At 40.7% G+C, this 13,209-nt stretch overlaps 1 protein-coding gene across 7 annotated transcripts in view; it reads left to right on the forward strand.

Moving 5' to 3' along the window:
- Positions 1 to 10,946, forward strand: part of REPS2 (RALBP1 associated Eps domain containing 2) — a 1,712,589-nt gene extending 1,701,643 nt beyond the window's left edge. For 5 of the 7 annotated variants that reach the window (XM_069636815.1, XM_069636808.1, XM_069636813.1 and 2 more), the window contains one exon: positions 10,018 to 10,229. In XM_069636815.1, the coding sequence (XP_069492916.1) occupies positions 10,018 to 10,086 (69 nt within the window). In that variant the 3' untranslated portion in view covers positions 10,087 to 10,229. Of the gene's footprint in view, positions 1 to 10,017 lie in introns of all 7 variants that reach the window. The other 2 variants (XM_069636810.1, XM_069636811.1) reach the window with 1 other exon arrangement.
- The last annotated feature ends 2,263 nt before the right edge of the window (positions 10,947 to 13,209 follow it).

Here is a 13,209-nt window from a genome sequence, read left to right on the forward strand (position 1 = left end):
CTTTAAAACGATCCAAAAATAGCACTCTAAAAATTAGTGATATCTATGTCTGCTCCGCGGACCCACTTCCCTGTTCGCTCAGTGGAGAATATTTCTATTGGCTAATCAATGGCATGCTGTACATCAAGATGTTACCCTTTCACCGATTGGGTCTGCCGTAGCGTCAAGTGCGTAGCATTCTTTTGATATGGCCGCCATGGTCACTTAGTTTTTGAGTTCTACGCCGAAATCACTGCAAACAATCTCTTATGGAACCTTGTATCGAAAGGTAAGCATTACTTACAAGTGGCAGTAGAAATTGAAACAGTACTTTATTCTTGTTACCACTATCGTACCGTGCACTGGAACTTGGTAGACATTTTACTACAATTATTTACTGCGTCTATGTACAAAGCCAACTCCAACATTACTGCGGTTAGCCGTCCTACATTTTGGAATGTGAGGCAGCCACCTGCACGGTTTCATAAACGGAGCGCGTCTGCACGCGGTCGGGAGAAACAATTTTTATATTTCCTAAGTGTCGTCATGTACATAATAAATCAACGGTATGCCTTTCGTCTCTGAAGGGTACGCTGTAGGTATGCTTACTGACGACAATGTCGGGGAGGTAAATACTGCCATTTACTAGTTGCGATAAAACATTGCTTTGCGGTCACCATGTCCACCAGGCATTGGCTTGCTGTTACAGGTGTTGCTCATAACCACACATTTTAGAACGAATACAAATCTTCTTCGCCCACTACGGTCACAGGTTTCCCTTTTTTACTTTCTGGCATCTGTAATGGAAAGCGAAAAAAGACTTTGTGTGCAACGGCCGCTTTCCCTTTCAATCGGGGCCATCTTGGAAAAGGATTTGTTTTCTTCATTCGGGAACGCCAGAGGCATTCCGGTTGAAGATAAAAAATCCTTTTTTTTTGGTGCAATGGGTTAATGTCGCAAAATATGTATTGGCAATGGCATTCAGCCCCCATTTTTTAGAGTGCAATGGGGTTCACTGAATAAAATACCTCAGTATGCACTCTTGCTTCTATTGTCGTGTAAACTTGCTCTGTTCAGTTGTGCACGGGAATTGTTTCAGTTACAAGTTCGTACAACAATATGCAATGTCCTTCTGCACTGTGAACGACTCGCCCGTACCATTGTGAAGTGTGTATGAGTTCTGCACCATGTGGCGATGCTGTGCAACTGCATATGCTATAGTGCAATTCGTAGACAGATGGGCAGTGAAGTCAAATGTTGCTTTACATTATGCTTATATGTTACTATTGGAGCCCTTCTAAATGCTCAGTAAAAAATTTGGTTAGCTAATGTTATTGATCACTTTCAGTACTGACAACCTATGCAAATCATTCAAAAAACATTTCTCTAAGGGACATTACGGTAACGTTGCCCTACTAAAAACATCCAAAATTCACTACAAAAAAAACTTTGTTAAAGGGAAATTATGGTTAAGTTGCCCTATTAAAAACCTATGCCATTCTGCACAAAAACTTTGTACAAAATGTAAGTGACTTCAATCCAGCATTCCAACTAAGTCAATTCCTAGTATGGGATACCCAATGGAAACCCTTATTATATATATTTTTATGTCAAAAGTTCTTTAAATCTGGATGATGAACCCTTATATAACGCCCCTCTCTTTGAATCTCCCCGACCTCACTGAGCCAAGAAGTAGGTTTGTTTTGCAAATTAAAAGGTTTATATGAAGAATTGAACAATATATATATATCACACTTTTATTAATAGAAATAATATCTGAATATCACACTTAGGAATATGAACAGTGATCAGCAATGGGTAATATTACCATATCAACAATCTCTTTAATCACTTAGGAGTAGGAATAGGAAGGATAAGGTAGCAGAGAATACTTTGTAGGGTTCAAGGAAATGCAAGATAAGAAAGAATGCAACACCGAAATAAACTTGATATGAATTCAACCAAAAGACAATATAATCACTCTTTCCCCCTGTTATTACTCCCCCACTATGCAATATGAAGAGATGGAAATGAGGGCACACATGTTCCAGGAATACAATCAATTATACAGTTCAATACGAGTTCCCCCAGAAGGCTTAGAGAGAATAGGGATGATTGTAAAACAGGCCAAAATGCTTTTGAATGTGATTGCAATGAATGGGAAAAATGCTAAAAATGATTTTAATTCACTAAATGGGATTCAGCACGAGTGAGAGTTACTTTGGATTGGTTCAGGTCAACACTAGCAATGATTAATGAATGATTATCAGATTGAAAACGAATTTCAGCAGTTGAAAACAAGAAACAGCTATTTTGACAATTACGGCAGAATTATAAGGAATCAGAATGCCGTTCTAGGTTTGTTAGAAAGCTTAGGATCTTAGCTTCAAAATGACAGCAGTACACAGTGGTGGTGCGAGTTATGGTTGCTTAGCTGACATAAAAGAAAGGAGCTAAAGATGTGATGGTGTCAGTGATGGCATCAATGACATGTGTTGTGGCATCTTTTATGTTTGGGGTGGTAGTGGTAGCTGTGGAGAGTGTTGATGGGAAAAATGGGTGATTAGCCTACCATAACTCCCGAATTTCAAGGGTTTTTAGATTTTACTTGTATCATAACGTCCTTTTGTACAAAGTTTTTGTGCAGAATGGCATAGGTTTTTAATAGGGAAACTTAACCATAACGTCCCTTTAACAAAGTTTTTTTTTTGTATTGAATATATATATATATATATATATATATATATATATATATATATATATATATATATATATATATATATAACTCCTGTGTGATAAACTGGAAAGAATGGGTTTCCATTTCACAAATTACGCTGACAATTTCCAACTGGTCATGGATCTCAGTGGGGACTATGTTAGGTACACCAAAACACTTACCCACATCTACTAGATCATCCAGGAGTGGATGACACAAAACTGGATGTGTTTGAATAGTTCTAAGACTGAGCTTATGGTCTTCGGATCCACACAGTCTAGAAAGAGACTTGACCCATCCTACACAAGCTTCACGATCAACTCCTGCAACATAAAAGTGGTTGAAAGGGTAAAAACCCTGGACACAATATTTGAAGCCTCTTTAAATGTGGACGCTCATGTCAAATATGTGACTAAAAACATGCACTGCCATCTAAAAATCCTAAGACAGATCAACCCATTAGTATCTTGAAAAAATTGCGAGACTTTGGTCCGGGCCATACTTATGCCCGGTTTGGATTACTGCAATGCCTTGTTTAATGGTGCAGGCAAAGGGAACATCCAAAAGTTGCAGACAATCCAGAACAACGCTGTCAGAATAATTTTCAATGCAACAAGAAGGCATCACATGTCATAGTATCCTAGGGAGCTTCACTGGCTACCAGTAGAAAAAAGAATTCAGTTTAAGACTCTGACCCTTGCTCAAAAATGTGTGCATTGAGAGGCCCCACAATATCTGAAGCAAAACAGTAAGAAAATACTCACTAAGCAGGTCTCTGCACTCTAGCGCTTCACATCTCCTGATCATACCACAGGTCAAAAGAGCTAGAGGATTTGGCAGATCTTTTCCCTCTCTCGCCACAAAAATCTCAATATCTATGCGAACAGAGGCAAACTATGAGGTCTTCAGGTAAAACTAGCTATTAAATCTCAAGTTTTAAATGTCGTAAGTGTTGCGACCTGATGCCTGCGGGCTATGGTGCGGTATAAATAAATAAAAATAAAAAAACTAGTAAGGAATGATTGAAGAAAAGGTTTTTAGACAGCATAATATGGCGCCTGCTCCCGCAGTAGCGAGGGGGCACTCACGAGATACCATTTTATGTTATATTGAGTATGCATTATGTAGGAAAAAATATACATGATGTTGCAATCGTTCAGTTTGTTGCACCCATGTTATTTCCACTCAGTTCATACCCTATACGGTAACAGACAAATTATATTGCAACTTGCAGCAATTGAATGACGCCTCATTTTGGTGTTCAGTAATGGCAGAACTTATTTTGCAATAAAACATACTGGTAACTGCAGTATAGAATGATTGAAGAAAAGATTTTTTCGACAGCACAACATGGCGCCCGCTCTCGCAGCAACGAGGGGGCCTCTTTAGTAATGGTGTCATCATTTATGATGCAAGTTGCGTACTTTTCATGCGTTCGAAGGTCAAAAGCCCGGTGTTTGCGGATGGTTGTTCTTGACATCCCGGGAAAGTTATATTGATGGATTGCTCATAAACATGGCTTCGGTAAGTCTAGAATTAGATAGGATAGAACAATAGTGCACAAATAAGTGCTGATGACGTATTGAGATGACTACATTCATTGTTTTTAACCACAGTGTGGTTTGTCTTTTCAGACTTATTCAGATTAAGTAGATTAAGCGTAGAGGATTGTCCTCACTGCCAGATAAATCCAGAATATGGTTGAGGTAGGTATGGTCCGAGATTTTTTTTGAACAAGGAGTGCATAAGTTATGCATACCTTTAAGAATAATTAGAGGCTATTGACCCTAAGTTATAGTTATGTTGTTGCAGGATATGGTCACTTGCTAGTTAATTGAAGACGGAGGAGTATCCATGTCAAGAAATTAAGTGAGAGCTTATGATAAATGCTCTCTTTGTATGCATGAATGGGAGCTGTCATTGGGTACAATGGATGGTGGACAGACAATTGTGAAGAATGAGTTTTTTTGGTTTCTGTGTATGTGTTTTTATGTCTTTTAGAACCTATAGAGACTATCATGGATGATTTGTGACAATTCAAAACATATCAGGGATCATCCACTGATACAGTCAGTTCCTGAGGAAGACCGACATCAGTTCTAGTGTTGATCTAGATCATTTACCCACCAAAAAAGAGGGAAGGTCTATGCTATGTCATGAGGAGCAACTAAGAAGTGTTTTTGTCCCTCTCAACACCCTCTAGTACATGACTGTTCAGGGTGATGGATTAGCATTTTTAGATATGATTGTATTTGATTTTTTTTCATATGGTGATTTTGGCAATAATGCATATGTATAAGGATCAACATTCATCCCTTTTTGAAGTTTATGCATGTTATTTTTGTAGCATTTTTTGCATAACAATGAAAATGTGCACATTCTATGCTGGTCTTCTGCACAGTATCTGACTTGTGCGATTTAGCACAATTTATTATTGATCATTTTTTTTAACATTGTTTTTTTGTAAATTGTGTAGTATTCTTGTGGAATTTGTTTTTGTATTCTTAGAACATGCTTATTTTTGGGGCATTTTTTCAAAGAAAATATTAATAAATGAAATTCTATATTGATACAACAGATTCATTTTAACTTTCATAGCCCCAGTTAATAATTTATTTCACCCCAAAAACAAATTATAATTAAAACGGTACTCGCAAGATAACATTTTTGTAGTTTTTCAAAATTCTCTCCACGAGGTGTATGCGGAGTTAGGGGAATACCCATTCATAGCCTTCTAACTCGAGCCAAACTAGAGGTGCAGGGCTTTAGGTTGGCTGGGACTAGCCCCGGCAGAGCCCCAGCAGTTTCTGTAAAAAGTTTCAGAGGAGGTGCTGCTGGGGATCCCGGAAATGTCCCCTGATAGCCCCAGCTGATGACGCAGCTAGAAGCCAAGGCCTTTTTCTAAAGCCTGAAGCTCTCGCTCATGTACGAGAGCTTCAGACTTTATAAAAAAAAGCCTTATCTTCCAGCTGCCTTACCTTTTCATCCTTAATGGTGGCAAACTACCACCAGACATCCCTTTAGCTGAGAGATATAGGGATCATCACCCTCTCATCGAGGGGTGTGAGGGTGATAATACCTGAAACTCTTAGTTAAAGGGATGCCTGGTGGGGGTCAGTATCACCCTTAAAGAAAAAAATGGCATGGCGCTGACCCTTGCCAGCATCCCTTTAGCTAAAAGTTGCAGGGTTCTTCGCCCTATAATCCAGGGTACGGGGTGAGAGGGTGGTGATCGCTGTAAAGGGGTGCCTGACGGGTGTCGGTGGCACCTACCTCAGTGGCCTGTTAGGGCATGTCCACGTTTAAGCCACACCCCTCTAAGACCCCCCACCCGGTCGATTTTGCATGAAACTTAAAGCACTGTAGAGGTGCATGATCCAGGACCAATGTAAAACCGTGCCTGCTGGACAAGGTAGTAGCACTGTGCTTCTAAAGCCCATGTCATCCTTGCATTCTTGCTTGATGGTTGGCTATTCTCTTTCATGGGTAAATAGTGTCCAAATAATATATATATCATGTCTTTCTCTTCACCACCCCTGTCCTGCAATCAGGTGAACCCGTAAGCCCTTTTAATGAGATAACGCTTTATTGGACGGATGGGGATGCAGAATTTACTCTTAAACCAATAATAAGACCGACTCAGGAAGTTGGCAAAACATAGCTGTTTTAATATCAATTGTCTCAAACAGGGTTTACAACGGACATCAATGGACGTCTCAAAGCATATCTCTCAAAGTTTTACATGAAAAAATACACTTTTATAGCAAAAACTTGTCATCGTTGACGTCATACTACGTGGCAAACTAAGAAAACCTATCTGGGATTGTGGTTGGTCTACGGGGAACATCTAGGTATATTTTCTATGGGGGAAAGGATTATGATTGGGTCTCTATAGACAGGTGGACAACTATGCCCACCCCTAGTGCAGTCATCTTCATTGTCATCAAATACACAATGTTTCATTGGCTCTCAAACTATAGGGCTCTTTGCTACTTGGCCCTCTATAATTGGTTGGCACACTTATACCCTTCTGGAATATTCCACTCGCTAGCAGCATGCAAGCTGGTACCCCAGGTGCTTGTGGGGGGACTTGACCATGCCTTTCCACCCAATTAGACCATCATCCATCATCACTCCTGCTGTCTGCCATTCGAATTGTCTTTGAACTCGGCCTTGCAAAGTATCACTGTGCCTGAGATTAGAAGGGAGTGTGAGCACATTTTTATCTTCAGTCTTGATGTAGCTTTCCCAAAGTCTATTTCCATCTATCCCATATGTCAGGAGGCAGTGTTTTAGCACCTTCTTCACGTTTAATGATATTAAATGAATACAACTTGGCACTCATAGTGCTTTTCCATTGCACCTCAACAGGATCTCGCCTCGCTTCTCACGTTTATTGCATCTTCTCGAATAGATAACCTGTTGCATGCCTGCCTCAACCCTTGACACTGGGCCAGACAAGCCTTCTCGATTCTTCCTCCATCTTCAGCTGCTTTTCTCTGCTGCGCCACACTTTCAGCCCTTTTGCTACTGAGGTCCTGGTTTGCTAAAATGCGACATGGAACATCCAGATTCTATACACATATAAATATATTGGCGGCACTGCCTGCAGTCTATTCACTAAGTATAGCCAACCTTCATGATTACTTAGTCTACTTGCGTTGCAGCATCTGTACAGTTATAAAACGACTTATATTTTCTTCAATGTTCTTCGCACGTGCAATCTTCATTCCGCACATGAAATGTTACTTGGCTCTTAATTTCGTCATCAGATTCTTTAAGGTCTATTCACCTTCTCTCTTGGCATCTCCTCTAGACACTTTGTCTTTGCTTTATGTGACGTCACCAATCTCATCTTTCATTTACACTTCTTCAGGAACCTCCTTTAAGACACTGTCATCCCTCCGCGGGTACATGAAGAATGGTTTTCTCAATGGATACCTTATCTCAAAGGCTTTTCGTGTTATAGGCATCATTACTAGTGTTTTCCTTGTCACAATTTCCGGTTCCCAACATATAGGCAAAATAGGGGTGGGATTTCTGGTTGAGGCATTTGGCTCCTCCTCTACAAAGGTACTCACTAATTCAACTTGTGAAGCATCAGTATGAAAAATAAAAACTTTTGTCAAGTTGGGAGTAAACATAACTTGAGCGGAACATATATTTAATGGGGGGGTTCTACTCGCACTTGGCGGGAGAGGTGTGTAGGTGGGCACGGTAAAACCATTTTCTGGCTTGTTAGAAATTAACCCTGGCTCATATCTGTCTCTGGCATCCCTGCTTACCTGTGATTTGAAATTATACTGGGTTTGCTGTACTGGGATATGGTCTCCATTAGGAAAGGTACAGGTGCAGTAAAGCCCCAAACTCCTATAAAGAAACACTAGGTTGATTTAAATACACCACAACACAAGGCGGACAAAGGAATGCTGGTGTACATTCTTTTAGTGATCATGTGTTATAGGTATGTCCTAATTAAGTCCCAGTACACCAGCAGTTTTATATTTTTGTAAAAAAGGAGTAACTACAATACACACCATAAATAAATCCTGTTCCTAAGCAGCTGCATATAAAATGTTAAAAAAGACTTCTTAAAAAAATGTACAGTTCTTATAAAGTAAATATTTAGAAAGAGTTATTACTTTTTAAGCGCATGGCCAAGACTGTGTGAATGCCAACTTTGGTGCATCGTTGTCTGAACTTTGTTTTGATGAAGGCTGTTTGATAAGGATGGTCTTAGACAAGAGATAACCACCCAATTATCAGACCATTTGCAAGATAATTTTCAGGTCTGCTTATTTGACACACTTACAAAAATTCCACTGGTTGAAATGTTGTTATTCAAATGCTGAATAACAATCTACAAGTCTGTGTCCAAGATAGACTATAAGCAGGTGACCTTATCACACAGTTTATTTTGTTGGGTATATTTAAAACTAGTAAATCAGATGAGAAGTATTAGGCTCACGTCAATAGGTATTCTGGTACTTGTAAATTTACATTTCTGATGTTGAAAGTAAAGCTACAATGCTGCTCCTTTTTGCAAAACATCTTTCTGTATGGATATAAATACATAAATACATGTGTGTATATATATATATATATATATATTTGATTTATCATGTGATTTGTGTACTTTCCAAGTTATGTCTGCAAAAACGGGTACTCGATTAGTTAATGAAAGTAAAACATTTACAAATAATGACTCTTGCTGTACAACAAGAACGTTGAAGCACTGTGGAGACCGGGTGCAAATTCAAGCTTCACCACTTCACCAAAGTGTGTGATCCTGGGCACATAGTTTAATCTCATAGTGCAGGTGCCTACAACCTTTGGCTCTCCAGATGTTTTGAACTACAACTCCAGTGAGCCCTAGCCGGCATAGTCAATGGTAAGGGGACATGAGAGAAACAGTCTATAGCTCTAGAGAATCACAAGTTTCAGATTCGTCATAGTGTCTACTCTGCCAGTCCCTTAAAACTGTCAGCTCCTAAGAGTGATTTAGCTCTTCAAAAAACCCTCCCTCATGGTTTAACTGTGTTGCTCCATAAATAATAATAGCGACCATTCATAAATATTGCACACTGCAAAGTAATTTACATCTTTGCTCATTCATGGCAACAGCACTTAAAAAACCTCGACCCTCTTCTAATTTGTGTCCATGTTTCGGTATATGCACCTTTCTAGTAACTTCTAATCCATATCTTCTACCTATGCGATAGATGTGTACGTGCTAATCAGTGTTCTGTCTATTCTGGTGGGTTTGTGTGTCCTTCATACACGTACTGGTATGTGCCTTGCATCCAGACAGCTGTAGCCTGTACACCTGCCCTGTAGCTGCTGTTGTTAAATCTGTCCTGCACCTATGTTGGAACACAAGCACACTCACTCTGGCCTGCTGTTTTGACCAAAGACATGCAACTTGTTTATTAATCTGATTCCAGCATGGACTTCTCATTTTTATTTTGATAGGGCTGTATATCAAGCTATGGATTATGATTGCAATGAAAGGTTTGGGGGTGTTGACCAGAGAATATTGGATCCATTCGTGTATTTGGTTCAGTGGGGAGGGAGTTGTCTGCGTCATGGGATGCAAATTCCCTTAAAATTGCCGTGTATCAAAGCAGTCTAGCACTACTTCATTTTCTCCTACTACTAAAACCCAAACCATGTTCTGCAGATCCCCAAACGCCAGGAATCGTGATTAGCTACGGGCATTTTAATTGCATTGAAAGAATACCATTCTGATGCATTGTTGTCACTTCCGAGTGATTGTCAAGAAAAGTAAACATTTCTTTCTTTACTTTTTCCTTCACTTGCAGGAAGTTCACCAGGAACGTATCACCTTGGAAACGCAGCTCGAGCAGTTCCGCCCCGTTACGGTCTTATGATCTGCGGCGGCCTACGCTGAACGGGCGATGCAATACAGAACCTATGCCACGAGCTGCCTGAAACATGAGCGCCGCTAGCCCTGACCTTTTACTGCACTAAAGTCAAGGAGCCACAGCCTGGACATCCATGCTGTGCTTTCTCTTGCGAGCATTATCCGAGGGACGGCGATGCGTCAGTGGCGTCAACAGGTTTCCACTTGATGGATGAGAAGCACAGGCCGTGCTCCACAAGCTCTTTGGTCTCAACGCTTTGTCAGGCCACAAAGGGAACATTGTTACGTTTGCACGTTCGACTGACCGTGGCATCGCCACAATGATTGTTCGTCATGTCCGGATATCCTCTTATGAGGAGGATTTTGTAAGCGTTTTCTGACTTTTTTGTTTCCGACCAAATGAAAGAATAAAATCAGTTCAGGTTGGAGATGCTGCACAGAATACCATGTGGCAGTCTTGCATGTCTCCACTGAACTGCCCCGTTGATGATTGTGAATGTTTCATATTCGAATGAACTGTGCCACTGCTAAATGGCCCATCTGTTTTATTTGAGTCTTGTATTTTTCTACATATGTTTTACTTGATCTTGCCTCTTTCTTGCAATGGGGAAAAGACCACAATTTTCAACTAGAAAGTTCATTTTACTGGGATTGGGCCGGGTATGGTTGAAGAACTACATTATCCAAACACAACTGTATGAAGGTAGTGTAGTTACTGATCATCTGTGTATGCGTGACTTTTACTTTTTTTTAATGTTTTTTTCGTCATATGTCTTGTTGGTGATCTACAGCACACTTGAATGTTCGCTTGTAGTTTGTGAACAATTTCAAATTTCCAAAGGAAATAAAACTATTGTTATGCACTAATTGGCTTTCATGATTTTCGTTTGGTTTCTTGGCTTTGTTGCACAACGCGTGATTGCATGATTGAATATAAATATGATGAACACGATCGTCCTTTTTTAACGTATTGATAGATGGGTGGGACTTACTGGCAAACAGGGAACTTGGATTCTTTCTTACATGGTACATACACTTCCATAGGCACCCGGATTAAGAGTCCAGGAAACATACAGATGTTTGGAAACAGTTGGGTTATTGTTATCTAGTCTCTTGCACAGATTTGGCCTCCAGCATAATTTTGAATTTCTGGAAATGGATTTTCTATTCCGAGCTGATGTGATGGACCTTTCTCAATGTCACATCGAACATAGCAGATGTGAGGTAATATGTCTTTTATTTGAAAAACACCCGTTTGCTCTCATCTACATTGACTTTGGAAGTGCAGCTTAATTAATGTTTTTGGGGCACTTTTTAAGTGTTTGTTCTTAGAATTACATCATTCAGTTAAAATCATTATTGCGGCATAGCCATTGTCAAACAATGCAGAGGGACAATACGCTGTTAGCTGTGAAGAAATGTGTTTTTGGGAAAAACACATGTTTTTACAAGCATAATTCTTTCCTAAACCAATGCATATCTTGGATTCTTTGCACTAAAAATTCGACTTTGCTTACTAATTGGATCATCCCAGCATGATTCAGATTTATTTTGTCATTTTCTTTAATAAAAGAAAGGCTGCTCTCAAAAACGCTTAATTATCAATACAAAGTGTAATTTAAATGATCTAGCTTCCATTTCCCGTATGTTGGAGCTGGATCCCTCATCTAGGCCATTGGCCGTCGCATTTCAGAGACCACACAGCCAGACCCACAAGCCTCCTCAATAATTTGTTTTCAAACTTTTGCAGGTTTCTATAAGGCATCTTTGTGGAGAGTGCAACTCGGCCACGTCCAGAAACTCGCTCACTGTCCACATGACCTCTTCGCAATATTATAACAATATCTCGTTTTTATGTACAGTAGCGCTTCATGGGACATGTGTTGTAATAGTAGCTGTTACTACCCGATTTCAAGGGTACTCCATTTCTCACCTTCAGAAGGATGAAGTGCTCCCTGCCAGGATTCAGACTTATGAAGTGAAGACTTGCCCCATGCCACGAGTGAGTGCTTAATGTGAGGAACCAGAAATGAGACACGGCACAGAGGACTCATGGTGATTGCTATAAACCTTTATTTAAATAATAAAGGTGTTGGAAAATGCTTCACTGCCCCTAATGTTGGGAAGGAAATAGTCTTCCCCACTACCCTAGCAGCAGCCAAGATAAATAAATTCCATTGAAACAAAGGGGGGGGACGAACCCACCCTCCCCCTTGGTGTGTGTGATAGCCCCATAACAGCAAACTAGATGAATAACATTGCCCATGTCTTCGCACTAAGACTCCATTTTGTATCAAGCCTAGATGCCATTTTTTACTAGGCCCAAAAACCACCACTCTGTGAGGCTGCAGCACTCACATCCCTGGCCTCTCACACAGAGGGACCAAGCCATCAGCACATCAGGCAAGCTCTGCATGAGCCTTGTTCTCACGGAAGTCCATCCATTCCCTGTCCTCAATGTTGCAAGTACCTAGTATCGTTTTTCAAAGAATGCGCTCTGCGGAGAGGGTGGGACCGAAACAGGCCACCACAAACGCCCATCCATCTCCACTAAACTGCCCGTGTCCCCTCGACCCCCACCCTGCCAGGCCAGAGCCCACCTGGCCTCTCCGTCCCGACCCCCCAATTATTTCATGCCGATAAAATCTAACACCCTGGTCTTGCCCATTTCAGATTACCCACCACAGATCTAATCCTGTGCAGCAATATATTTTCCCAATAACAACACACGTCTGTTCGTATCATGAGGCACCAGGGAAGGCAGGCAGTAGATCAAACCCCCAGGGAAAAACTTGGGTGTGGGCACTGCAGTATTAACGAAACCCTGAATGTGGAGGTCGGCATGTCTATATATTATTCTCTTTCCTCACAAGACCCCCTTTTATATGATGCTCATGTATCTGCCATTGTTCATGAATTACCGGGTCCTGTTGTTTAGCTTAGATTAGTTAGAATGTATCACCCTCACAAACCGGCCTTCACTGCGGAGATGAGACCAGCTGACCCACGTGCACCAAGATCGACTGGGAAGCAGCAGCCAATTAGGGCTTGGCATCCCATATGGAGCAGGCCCATCTATATGTCCCCCACCAACCAGCAACATGACTTTTGCCTTATACTAAATTGTCAC

Source organism: Ambystoma mexicanum, chromosome 7p, assembly GCF_040938575.1.
Source record: "Ambystoma mexicanum isolate Mex_15411 chromosome 7p, UKY_AmexF1_1, whole genome shotgun sequence".
Lineage (NCBI taxonomy): Eukaryota > Metazoa > Chordata > Amphibia > Caudata > Ambystomatidae > Ambystoma > Ambystoma mexicanum.